Genomic DNA, 13,836 nt, shown 5'->3' on the forward strand with positions numbered 1-13,836 from the left:
GTTCAGCGCTGGTTGGCGGCCAATTTCAAAACAAAACGTCACTATGAATGAAGTTTGGCAACATTCAGAATTAAGCTACACTGCGGCCAACTTCAGTTACATGTTCATAGCGTTACTGCTGTGAGGAGCCGATGGCTGTACCCGGTCGGCATTTAACGTTAGTTGCAAAAGCACGTCGACAGTGTTTTCTCACTGTAGAGGTTGACAGATACTAGCTAGTCCGACCGGTCACGCAGCCAGCGCTCTCAGTCCTCGCTGCTCGTAAAATATTTCCAAATAGGTGTTATTCTGATAAACTGGTCACATATTTGGAATGTTACGTTCTCACCCGAAAAAATATTAAAACGTTAAAACAGTTTGTTTTTTTGCTTGAAAACAGCTTTTTGGCAAGTCTAAAAATGATTGCGGTAGGTAGGCGTAATCTACTTCCGGGTCTAAAACGGAAAGACGATTACAAAATGACGTCATGCAGAAGCGTCCTTATATGGGCAAATAATAAGGTGAATAGGACCTAGAAGCTGCTGCCCCCTTGTGGACGTGATGAAACTGTGTTGTGCTCAGTCTCTCTCCGTCTCCACTCTGACCACTACTCGTAGTAGTAGTAGTAGTAGTAGTAGTAGTAGTAGATCTAGATCTCACTACTTGCCCAGACGAGCCTAAGCCCGCCTAAGGCTGCCGCTGATTCGTCGAGCCGGCATGGTTCGGCCAATCATCTTAACTGCCTGTGCATGACAAGATGGATTACGTCGAGAGAATCTCTTTTGATCTCGCGAGGTTATCCATCTTGCAAGCAAGGTTAGCATTTTACTGCCATATAACATAACTAACTAGCGGCTAATATTAGCCACAGTAGGCAACTAGCGCTGAACCGGAAGAACAAATACGTTTGCGTTGAACGCGGAAGAGAGAAAAAGTGGGCGTGGTGAATAAGGTGAAGTCCCAGTCGTCAGACTGATGGACTCTGCGTGTCTCTGTCTCTCGCCCATCCTTTCTCCTTTTCCCTCTCTTTCCTGACGCTCGTTGGTCGTGAAACCGCACACCGGCCGCCGCTCGTTCAGTGAGAAATTCATTTCCTGTGTGTCGTCGGCTGGAAGGCTGTTGCTCAATCTGCCACTTAATTATTTAAAAAATGCGAGTCATGTGAAGTCAGCGATATTTAATTTACCACTGCTGGCGTCAGGGACATCCAATTGATTTATTATAGAGGTCCTTTAATGCGCACACCAACAGCTGGTTCCTGCCAAATATAGGTCAGGGGTCAGATGAAACGACCTTGTTTTTTATGTTATGTTTTTTTGTTTTGGACCTCCTCAGATTGAGATGGAAACCTTGAGCAGAGCTGCAATGTTGAGGTGGTGGGAGGGGTTCCTTCAACCTGAGGATGATGCCATGGTCACGTCTGCTTTAGGTGCAGACCAGTTCCATAGCTGGTCTGTCACGTCTGCTTTAGATGCAGACCAGTTGATATGATGTTTTTCTTTTTCTTTTACCTTTATTTACCCAGGGAGAGGCGTTGAGAGCAAGCTCTCTTTTTCAAGGTCGCCCTGAATACATCACATAAAAACACATAAGTCAAAAGCAGTAGACTGGCCAACATGAAAAACAAAAAATATATAAAAAAATATTAGAAGCAGTTATACCAACAACAACAACAACAAATATATATATATATATATATATATATATATATATATATATATATATATATATATATATATATATATATATATATATATATATATATATAAATAATACAAAAATATCGCTTACCGGTATGTAAAACAAGTATTGCAATTATATCAAACAATAAAAATCAACCAATCTTTTATCTATCTTTTGTTTGCCAGGAAAATGGTCAGATTTAAAGATACTGAGTAATCAGCCATCAGCAGCTTCTATAAAGTGAAGATCCCATAGAGGTCCAACTGTAGACTGTTTCTGTCTTTCCTCTTCTATTTCTGTCCATTTATTTTGTATCTGTCCATCTATAGCTTGTTCTCTCTTGGTCAGTCTCTGTCTTTCTTTCTTCTCTGTCTGTCTGTCTGTCAGCCTGTTTGTCTCTGTCTGTCTGTCTGTCTGTATCTCTCGCTCTGTGAGTGTGTGTGTGCCCGTGTGTGTGTGTGTGTGTGTGTGTGTGTGTGTGTGTGTGCGTGTGTGCGTGTGTGTGCGTGTGTGCCTGCCCAGTTGTTTGAAGACTGGCTGGCTGTTGTGTTCTTGCTGGAAGTCAGAGGAAGGACTTAGGGAGTGGTTCAGGGGCCCTCAGCCACAGCACTTCCCACCAGAGCGACCTTTGACCTCCAGTGCCATTAATCACTGGGCTCCTGATGGCCTTGTCCCTGGGGGGAAATCAGTCCGGGGCAAAGGATGATGGGAGGTGAAGCCTGCAGCCAATTACAGATTGGCTCAGCGCGGCCGCGTGGACAAATCATACGGCTTTACAGAGAGATGAAATAGCCAATAGTGGCCTACATGAGGCCTGACTGACCTAATGCCATGCACCGTTCAATATGTGCTCTGATATCATCGGCTCAGCCCTGCGTTCGCTCGCTACTGAGGAGTTGATCTGCCGCCATGAACTGGGACGTTTAGAGCAGGAGTCGACCAAACAACACTGCATTTGTTGGAAGTGGATTTTCTGCAAATCGTTGCAGAGACAGTGGGAAGAAATATGGGAAAACCAGTGAAAGAGGACGAAATAATAGTAACGGTCATAAAACGTAATAAAGGAGTGCGAGACTGAAGAATTGTGCTGTTGTGATCAAAAGGCGTTTTGGAAGCTGGTCTCATTAAGCCTGTTAGAGCTAAACGTCTCCAGGGCTGGAATGGGAGCAGATGTTGGACACCAAAGGGCCGGCGGCATGTTGATTCTCGCAAATTAGGGAGCTCTCTGGCTAACTGCTCGAGTGTGGCTAACTGCTCCGAGTGTTGCTGCTAACTGCTCGAGTGTTGCCAACTGCTCGAGTGTTGCTGCTACCTGCTCGAGTGTTGCTAACTGCTCGAGTGTTGCTAACTGCTCGAGTGTTGCTAACTGCTGCTCGAGTGTTGCTAATGTGATTTTTGGTCAATGACGGCGTTATCAAAGGTTTCACAGAGTTTTCACATGTTGCCGGGCGATGTTGAAATGTGAAACGTGGCTGATGTGTTGACTAATTAATGTTTTTGTAGGTTTCAAAACCAAATCTGGCTCACTTCACATAATTGTTAGCTATATGGATTCCTCTCCCATCCAAACACACCCCACACACACACACACACACACACACACACGCACACACACACACACACACACACACACACAGGCCTCGTATATGGAAATTGTGTTTTGTGTGTGTGTGTGTGTGTATGTGTGTGTGTGTGTGTGTGTTAGAGCTGCAGCTATCGATTATTTTAGTAATCGAGTATTCTAACGATTATTCCTAGTAATCGGATAGGATTGCACAGTTACGATTCAGGCTGAAAACACAACGTAACGTTTAGCAGAAGCGGTAGACTCCGGAGGTGGAAACACGACAGAGTAAAAAATGTAGTCAAATGAAAACAACAGAGAACAACATAGCAGCCAGACTCTGTGCTGGGATCTCGTATAGCTACTAGGGCTGCTCGATTATAGCATATTATTACTGATTACTCATTGACTTTGGCAAAACCGTGCTTTTATTGAACTTGAAATAACTTTTTAATACTGAATTATTTTTAATACTGAATTTCTTTTCAATTTAAATACAATTTAGCTCAAAACAAAGGAAAAAACGATAATTGAATAGCCTAACTAAAATAAATCATATATAAAAAATATTTGTTTTATTTTGATTATCTTGTTTTCATAATCACAGGAAGCCGAAATTGAGATTAAAATGTGATTAATCGCACAGCTCTAGTAGCTACCCCTCTTCTTTTGTCCTGACCTACAGTCCACAACCCACAGATGATCAGTCTACTGTCATCGAAGACTAAAGAAGCCAGAACATACTCACATTTCCCTTTGAATTCTTGTATTTTTTTTTCTTAAATATTAAACGATTATCGATTATAAAAATAGTTTACCATTAATTTTCTGTCGATCGAATAATCTATTCATCTTTGCAGCTCTATTGTGTGTGTGTGTGTGTGTGTGTGTGTGTGTGTTGTTGTTGTTCTACTCTTTGTTTTTTTGCCTCGTAGAGCACTTTGTGGCAAACAGAACTTGCATAACACAATGTGCCTGCTGGTAAATAGGTGAAAGATTTGACACTGCAGTGCACATTGATATGAGGGGTGAATAAACGCAGGGGTGTGAATTAAAGCGAGCTAAGTGCTGGCCTTGTCAGTGCGGGGGCCGGCTCTATTGTGTGTCATTTGTTGTGCTGTCATTGTTCACGGGGACGGTATGAAAACATGGCTTCCTGCTGACCTGCACTTTAATTCACACATCAATAACCCCTGGCTGACCTTTGACCCCTCCGCGTGTACTAATTGTTTGATGCAGGATTGATGCCACAGCGCTGCATTAACCCATTGATGCCTGATGCAGCATTTGCGTGTATATCCCTCATTTGTGTGCGTATCCCTTTAAGACCGCGAACCGCGTTAACGCGGTTCGCGGTCTTAAAGGGATACACACACAAATGCTGCATCAGGTATCAATGCATTAAATAACTGTGACCAAAGCATTCCTGCTGCTTTCACCCCGCCGCTTGTTCTGGAAAGGCTGCCCCCAGTGGAGGCTCCACACACTTTAGCCACAGTTTGTTAGTTTAGACACCTTTTCACACTGACAAAACACAGGAATCTGACTGGACGATCGTTCAAAAATGACCGTTGATTGTCTTTCATTGGAAAACATATCGTTACTAAATGGAGATATTTTAATATAAATAAGAGATTTATAAATCTCAGTAAGTCAATTCAAGTGTGCGGTGGTTATTTTCTTCATTTTATGTTTCATGTTCCTGCAAACCGACCAGCACCCGATCACACTGGCTGTGCGTGGGGAATCCTTTTTGCTGGAGATATTTGAATATCGTGACACACATTTTTGCTGTTTAAAATTGAGGATGACAAGCACAATTGACTTAAAAACTCATAAAAAGAGGTATGATAGGAATATTATTTGAATATTCCAGTTTTGTCTGACATCACACCCAGCATTACTATTCGGTTGAATGAGATGAACGTTCATTTGGTAATTTAACGCGATTCTGCATTATATGAACCATATTATGATATAATGTCACTGAGTCCTGACACTTTGGCTGCTGTTTACCTCATGTCGGACAGCTACTGTTAAGAGTAAGACCATGTAATCATTGCATGCTTTCATTATGTAAGATTCGAGTATACCTTCTTTCTAGCGGTATATCGTTTTAATCATTCACTTCAGATTGATCTTTACCAGAGTGAGAAAACGGGCGCTATCGACGGTCATTTAGCAATCGCCCTATAGACTAGTCCTGAGTCAGACACCTAGCGTCATGCTAACATAAACAATGCAGCTAAGGCATTAACAATAAATCATAAAGATACACTATTGTTTTCTTCTGGAGACCATTTCATATTCCATAAACCCACCTTATGGCCTCCACAAAAGTATTTAGCAGCGTCCCAGAAGCTCCGAGTCTTCCTGATGCTCCCTGGCTCTCCTCCCAGATGGCCTTATTCATCACAACATGCACTGAGCCTCTCTCCGCAGCCCAGGGCCCATCTCTGCCTGCCCTCCACTCAAATGTAGGGATGTCATGATACTAGAATTTCTACTTCGATACCGATACTCAGGAAAATATCGATACTCGATACTATTTTCGATACCACGGGAAGGGGGGGGGGTGACGACACATCAAGAGGCATAAAAATCAAGTTAGACAGACGGACGGACAGACGCGCGCTTCTCCATAATCTAGGCCTGATACAACTTTGAATTTAGACAGCAGATTAGCCCTGATCTAGCCATCAGCCTATCAGAACACGTTTAGCTTGTTGAAGCAACAGATAGCCACCAATGATAGGGAGGGGAAAATCAGTGATTTTTCACTTAAAGGAAACACTGCTGGTATTGAAACTGTTGCAAATGAGTATTGTATCCGTATTTTTTTTTTAGTATTGATACTTATCGATACCTGTTGCAAATGAGTATTGTATCCGTTTAAAATGTTCAGTATTGATACTTTTCGATACTATCGATACTTTTGACAACCCTAAATGTGTCTATTTTCCCATTTTAGGCCTTTAGCTGAAAGCATTTACATGACATGACATGACATTTACATGACATGACATGACATGACATTTACGGTACATGACATGACATGACATGAGATGACATGACATGACATGACATTTACATGACATGACATGACATGACATGACATGACATCATGACATTACATTACATGACATTACATTAGATGACATTATGTCATTTAGCTGAAAGCAATTAACAGAAGGACTTCCAGTGAGTGCGACAGTAGCAACAGCTTCAGTTCCTCGTACATCAACTGACATTGTAAATATGAAGGAGTGCACAACAGGCCAGATAGCCGGTGGTGCTTATTGCCACGCCCCTTCCTGTCCGCCCGCACTTGTGTGGTCCATGTGTTGGTCCCGCCCCCCAGCAGCACAGGGCTTAAAGACATGATGCTAACTTAAGACCTGTTGCTAATCTCCATGGCCCTGATCACATAGCTATTTGTCAAAGACATGAATGGCTCCAGCTCCAGGTTAAGAGCAGCCTGCCTCGCCTGCTCACAGCCCCGCCCCCTGCTCACAGCCAGGGGGTGTGGATTTACTCAGTGCAATCCCCTAAATGAGCTTCATTATACTGGCCTATCTAGCCCCTCCCCTCCTACTGCCCAGGGATTAGCCTGCCCCCTCTGACCCCCCCCCCCCTGTTGCACACTGCACTTTTTGATTCTGTTGCATACAGCCAGCCTCCCCCCGTGGCCCCGCCTCCTCCCCGCACGCTCCCCGCACGCTTTACTGCAGATAAGCTGTTGACAAGATTAATGCATCTGTATCAAAAGTCTAAGAGCCGCTTCGCTTTGTGTTGTTTGGCGAATCCCTTTTTCCAGGTCAAGCCGGTTTGCCTTAACGAGGCTAATAACGTTTTCAAGTCAAACTGCCAACAGGCCACAAGCCTACACAACCTGCTCCTACCAATACACGGACCACCTTCCCAGAGAAATGAAAGAGAGAGGGGAAAAAGATAATGAAATTATGCATTTTAATAGGATGTTTTTAGATTTACATTTAGATGTAAAAATAAATAATGAACTAGCTGTAATCACACTTTTTTTATTTTATTTTTATTAATATATTTGGCAATACCACTTGCCTCCGTGGCCCCACTACACGGTGCTCTGAGGCCCACCAGTGGGCCACGACCCAGTGGTTGAGAAATAGCTGCTTTACGCCATCTTTGAATGAATGTGCTTTGCTTTCTGTGTTATTGTTGATGCACCCAAGAGAAATTGGTCGTGTGTATGTTTAGAGCAAGGCACTAACACTGCCAGGGTTAGCGGTTCCATCCCCCACTGGGGTTAGCGGTTCCATCCCCACTGGGGTTAGCGGTTCCATCCCCCACTGGGGTTAGCGGTTCCATCCCCACTGGGGTTAGCGGTTCCATCCCCACTGGGGTTAGCGGTTCCATCCCCACTGGGGTTAGCGGTTCCATCCCCACTGGGGTTAGCGGTTCCATCCCCACTGGGGCCACCCACCCATGTATGCCCTTGTAATACAAAAAGGCACGTTGGATCAAATCATCCACCAAATGCGATATATTTCTTCGTTTTAACTCCTGTGTATTTACTGTACTGTACTGGAGGTAGCATTCAGCATCGAGTCAATATGTTGATGGAACTCTTGTGTCTCTGTCCTCCATAGGAACCCCAGTCAATCGCATCCCCATCATGGCCAAGCAGGTGCTGGACCTGTACATGCTCTACAAGCTGGTGACAGAGAAGGGAGGCCTGGTGGAGGTCATCAACAAGAAGATCTGGAGAGAAATCACCAAGGGACTCAACCTGCCCACCTCTATCACCAGTGCAGCCTTCACCCTGCGCACACAGTGAGTCAACCTGCCCACCTCTATCACCAGTGCAGCCTTCACCCTGCGCACACAGTGAGTCAACCTGCCCACCTCTATCACCAGTGCAGCCTTCACCCTGCGCACACAGTGAGTCAACCTGCCCACCTCTATCGCCTGTGCAGCCTTCACACTGCACACACAGTCAGTGAGTCAACCTGCCCACCTCTATCACCAGTGCAGCCTTCACACTGCACACACAGTGAGTCAACCTGCCCACCTCTATCGCCCGTGCAGCCTTCACACTGCACACACAGTCAGTGAGTCAACCTGCCCACCTCTATCGCCCGTGCAGCCTTCACACTGCACACACAGTCAGTGAGTCAACCTGCCCACCTCTATCGCCCGTGCAGCCTTCACACTGCACACACAGTCAGTGAGTCAACCTGCCCAGCTCTATCGCCCGTGCAGCCTTCACACTGCACACACAGTCAGTGAGTCAACCTGCCCACCTCTATCACCCGTGCAGCCTTCACACTGCACACACAGTGAGTCAACCTGCCCACCTCTATCACCCGTGCAGCCTTCACACTGCACACACAGTGAGTCAACCTGCCCACCTCTATCACCCGTGCAGCCTTCACCCTGCACACACAGTCAGTGAGTCAACCTGCCCACCTCTATCACCCGTGCAGCCTTCACCCTGCACACACAGTCAGTCAACCTGCCCACCTCTATCACCCGTGCAGCCTTCACCCTGCACACACAGTCAGTGAGTCAACCTGCCCACCTCTATCACCCGTGCAGCCTTCACCCTGCACACACAGTGAGTCAACCTGCCCACCTCTATCGCCCGTGCAGCCTTCACCCTGCACACACAGTGAGTCAACCTGCCCACCTCTATCACCCGTGCAGCCTTCACCCTGCACACACAGTGAGTCAACCTGCCCACCTCTATCGCCCGTGCAGCCTTCACCCTGCACACACAGTGAGTCAACCTGCCCACCTCTATCACCCGTGCAGCCTTCACCCTGCACAGACAGTGAGTCAACCTGCCCACCTCTATCACCCGTGCAGCCTTCACCCTGCACAGACAGTGAGTCAACCTGCCCACCTCTATCACCCGTGCAGCCTTCACCCTGCACACACAGTGAGTCAACCTGCCCACCTCTATCACCCGTGCAGCCTTCACACTGCACACACAGTCAGTGAGTCAACCTGCCCACCTCTATCACCCGTGCAGCCTTCACCCTGCACACACAGTGAGTCAACCTGCCCACCTCTATCACCCGTGCAGCCTTCACACTGCACACACAGTCAGTGAGTCAACCTGCCCACCTCTATCACCCGTGCAGCCTTCACCCTGCACACACAGTGAGTCAACCTGCCCACCTCTATCACCCGTGCAGCCTTCACCCTGCACACACAGTCAGTGAGTCAACCTGCCCACCTCTATCACCCGTGCAGCCTTCACCCTGCACACACAGTGAGTCAACCTGCCCACCTCTATCACCCGTGCAGCCTTCACCCTGCACACACAGTGAGTCAACCTGCCCACCTCTATCACCCGTGCAGCCTTCACCCTGCACACACAGTCAGTGAGTCAACCTGCCCACCTCTATCACCCGTGCAGCCTTCACCCTGCACACACAGTGAGTCAACCTGCCCACCTCTATCACCCGTGCAGCCTTCACCCTGCACACACAGTGAGTCAACCTGCCCACCTCTATCACCCGTGCAGCCTTCACCCTGCACACACAGTGAGTCAACCTGCCCACCTCTATCACCCGTGCAGCCTTCACCCTGCACACACAGTGAGTCAACCTGCCCACCTCTATCACCCGTGCAGCCTTCACCCTGCACACACAGTGAGTCAACCTGCCCACCTCTATCACCCGTGCAGCCTTCACCCTGCACACACAGTCAGTGAGTCAACCTGCCCACCTCTATCACCCGTGCAGCCTTCACCCTGCACACACAGTGAGTCAACCTGCCCACCTCTATCACCCGTGCAGCCTTCACCCTGCACACACAGTGAGTCAACCTGCCCACCTCTATCACCCGTGCAGCCTTCACCCTGCACACACAGTGAGTCAACCTGCCCACCTCTATCACCCGTGCAGCCTTCACCCTGCACACACAGTCAGTGAGTCAACCTGCCCACCTCTATCACCCGTGCAGCCTTCACCCTGCACACACAGTGAGTCAACCTGCCCACCTCTATCACCCGTGCAGCCTTCACACTGCACACACAGTCAGTGAGTCAACCTGCCCACCTCTATCGCCCGTGCAGCCTTCACACTGCACACACAGTCAGTGAGTCAACCTGCCCACCTCTATCGCCCGTGCAGCCTTCACACTGCACACACAGTCAGTGAGTCAACCTGCCCACCTCTATCGCCCGTGCAGCCTTCACACTGCGCACACACAGTGAGTCAACCTGCCCACCTCTATCACCAGTGCAGCCTTCACCCTGCACACACAGTCAGTGAGTCAACCTGCCCACCTCTATCGCCCGTGCAGCCTTCACACTGCACACACAGTCAGTGAGTCAACCTGCCCACCTCTATCACCAGTGCAGCCTTCACCCTGCACACACAGTCAGTGAGTCAACCTGCCCACCTCTATCACCAGTGCAGCCTTCACACTGCACACACAGTCAGTGAGTCAACCTGCCCACCTCTATCACCAGTGCAGCCTTCACACTGCACACACAGTCAGTGAGTCAACCTGCCCACCTCTATCACCAGTGCAGCCTTCACACTGCACACACAGTCAGTGAGTCAACCTGCCCACCTCTATCACCCGTGCAGCCTTCACCCTGCACACACAGTGAGTCAACCTGCCCACCTCTATCACCAGTGCAGCCTTCACACTGCACACACAGTCAGTGAGTCAACCTGCCCACCTCTATCACCCGTGCAGCCTTCACCCTGCACACACAGTGAGTCAACCTGCCCACCTCTATCACCCGTGCAGCCTTCACCCTGCACACACAGTGAGTCAACCTGCCCACCTCTATCACCCGTGCAGCCTTCACCCTGCACACAGTCAGTGAGTCAACCTGCCCACCTCTATCACCCGTGCAGCCTTCACCCTGCACACACAGTGAGTCAACCTGCCCACCTCTATCACCCGTGCAGCCTTCACCCTGCACACACAGTGAGTCAACCTGCCCACCTCTATCACCCGTGCAGCCTTCACCCTGCACACACAGTGAGTCAACCTGCCCACCTCTATCACCCGTGCAGCCTTCACCCTGCACACACAGTGAGTCAACCTGCCCACCTCTATCACCCGTGCAGCCTTCACCCTGCACACACAGTGAGTCAACCTGCCCACCTCTATCACCCGTGCAGCCTTCACCCTGCACACACAGTGAGTCAGATTAGCTGATTTAACCATGCAATCATGCATCAGAAAGGCTCAATAATTGGGGGCGGCTGTGGCTCAGGAGGTAGAGCGGGTCGTCCACCAATCAGAAGGTCGGTGGTTCGATGCCCGGCCTCTCCAGTCCGCATGTCGAAGTGTCCTTAGGCAAGACACTGAAGCCCAAATTGCTCCCGATGGCCGTGCCAGCACCCTGCGTGGCAGCGTGCCGCCTTTTGATGTATGAATGTGTGTGTGGATGAATGGGTGAATGTAGGCACATTGTAAAGCACTTTGGATAAAAGCGCTATATAAATGCAGTGTATTTACCATTTACCAAATAACAACATAAGGCTACTGGTTCAAAACGGACACACATACACACACATGCGCGTGTGTGTGTGTGTGTGTGTGTGTGCGCGCACACACACACCCACACCCGCGAGCATGAAAAAGAGGACCCATTTGAAAATGTGTTTCCCCTCGCCAAAATTTAGCCTAACTTTGGAGCATTATTTCGCCACCTTGCCGACAAACTAGCATGACATGGTTGGTACTAATCGATGTCTTAGGTCTTCTAGTTTCATATGATACCAGAAACTTCACTCTGGCTTGCTGCAGCCCCTGAAAGTACATTTTCAAAATGTGATATCGCCCGAATATCACAATATTTCCGGCCCAAGCCTACTCCTCAAGGTTAATGTGTATTATGTAAAAACTGTTGTCTGTAAAAAATAAAATAAAAATAATAATACAATAAAAAATACAATGCTCTGGCGGACCACCAGGCGGAGCACGGAGCACAGTTTGGGAACCACTTGTGTACTGTAGTTAGTTAGTTAGTTTGTTTTTTTTATTTCCGTGTCATGACATTTCTGGCCCATCCCACATGGGATTACAAGACACTATCACACCAAAATATATATAAACATAACATCTGGCTGTACCTCAATATACAAACAAAAATAAACAAAGTATATAATATATACACATACGTACGTACATATACATACACATATACACATACATACTGTACATACATATACACACATACCCATGCATAGATACATTTTTTTTACTGTAAACATTCTTATTAGTTTCTAAAGCAATATTTTTCTTCAAAGCAAAAATCATGTTTTTTTTATTGGCCATTGTATGTTTAATACCATGAAATACTGTATACTGTGATATTATTAATACTGTATGCTGTGATATACTGTATGCTGTGATATTATTAATACTGTATGCTGTGATATTTTGGTAGATACCGTACTGTACTGTGTACTGTACTGTGAAAATTGTTACATCCCTACTCACAACCCTCAGGCTGTATCATGTGTGTGTGTGCGTGTGTGTGTGCGCGTGTGCGTCTGTGCCTTAGGAGAACGAGTAGGTTTGTGCACGTGTGTGTTGCTATGAGTGTGTGTTGGTGTGCACGTGTGTGTTGCTATGAGTGTGTGTTGGTGTGCACGTGTGTGTTGCTATGAGTATGTGTTGGTGTGCACGTGTGTGTTGCTATGAGTGAGGGTGTGTGTGTGTGTGCGTGCGTGCGTGTGTGTGTGTGTGTGTGTGTGTGTCTGCATGCGCGCGTGCATCTGTGCCTTATGAGAATGAGTAGGTTTGTGCACGTGTGTGTTGCTATGAGTGTGTGTTGGTGTGCACATGTGTGTTGCTATAAGTGTGTGTTGGTGTGCACGTGTGTGTTGCTATGAGTGTGTGTTGGTGTGCACGTGTGTGTTGGTGTGCACGTGTGTGTTGCTATGCGTGTGTGTTGGTGTGCACGTGTGTGTTGCTATGAGTGTGTGTTGGTGTGCACGTGTGTGTTGCTATGAGTGTGCGTTGGTGTGCATGTGTGTGTTGCTATGAGTGTTTGTTGGTATGCACGTGTGTGTTGCTATGAGTGTGTGTTGGTGTGCACTAGGGATGGGCATTTCTAGCAAAAACACTATTCGAAATTCGCTGGCCAAATTCGAATTTAATTCGAATTTCGAAAATAAATAAATAAATGTAAAAAAAAAAAAAAAAAAAAATTTTTTTTTTTTTTTGTGAGTGAAATGTTGCATTGTCTCCCCTGATTCTAAGTCTACGGCTTTATTAATTAATATAAAAAGCTTCTGCTGTGGATTTTTAGCTCAAACAAGCATTGCACCACTGAAGTAAAGAACATGTTACATGACATTGACATTTTCGAAAATAAAAAACAGTTTTGACAATCATGAGTGGTTCATTAAATATTTAGTAGGCTCAGGTCTGAGTGCCAAAGGGGTGCCAAAGTCACCCCCTCTCCCTCTTCATGGGATTTCATCTGCCATTAATTTTTCCATAAACCTTGCTTAAAATGCTTATAAAAATTGTTTTACTTGCTCAAACCAAGCGATTTGACTATACTTAGAATCAGGGGAGACAATGCAACATTTCACTCAAAAAAAAAAATTTTTTTTTTTTTTTTTTTTTTTCGAATTTCGAATTTC

General features: G+C 46.8%; 1 protein-coding gene across 1 annotated transcript in view; it reads left to right on the top strand.

The window, feature by feature from the left end:
- The window catches only part of LOC310799614 (AT-rich interactive domain-containing protein 3B), a gene marked incomplete at both ends in the record, with an annotated part of 125,467 nt that overhangs the window by 94,590 nt on the left and 17,041 nt on the right, over nucleotides 1–13,836 (top strand). Inside the window, one exon of the mRNA XM_083662203.1 lies at nucleotides 7,855–8,038. Within this exon, the coding sequence (XP_083518329.1) occupies nucleotides 7,855–8,038 (184 nt within the window). The remainder of the gene's footprint in view (nucleotides 1–7,854; nucleotides 8,039–13,836) is intronic.

The sequence above is a fragment of the Poromitra crassiceps genome (assembly GCF_964638095.1).
Source record: "Poromitra crassiceps genome assembly, chromosome: 28".
Lineage (NCBI taxonomy): Eukaryota > Metazoa > Chordata > Actinopteri > Beryciformes > Melamphaidae > Poromitra > Poromitra crassiceps.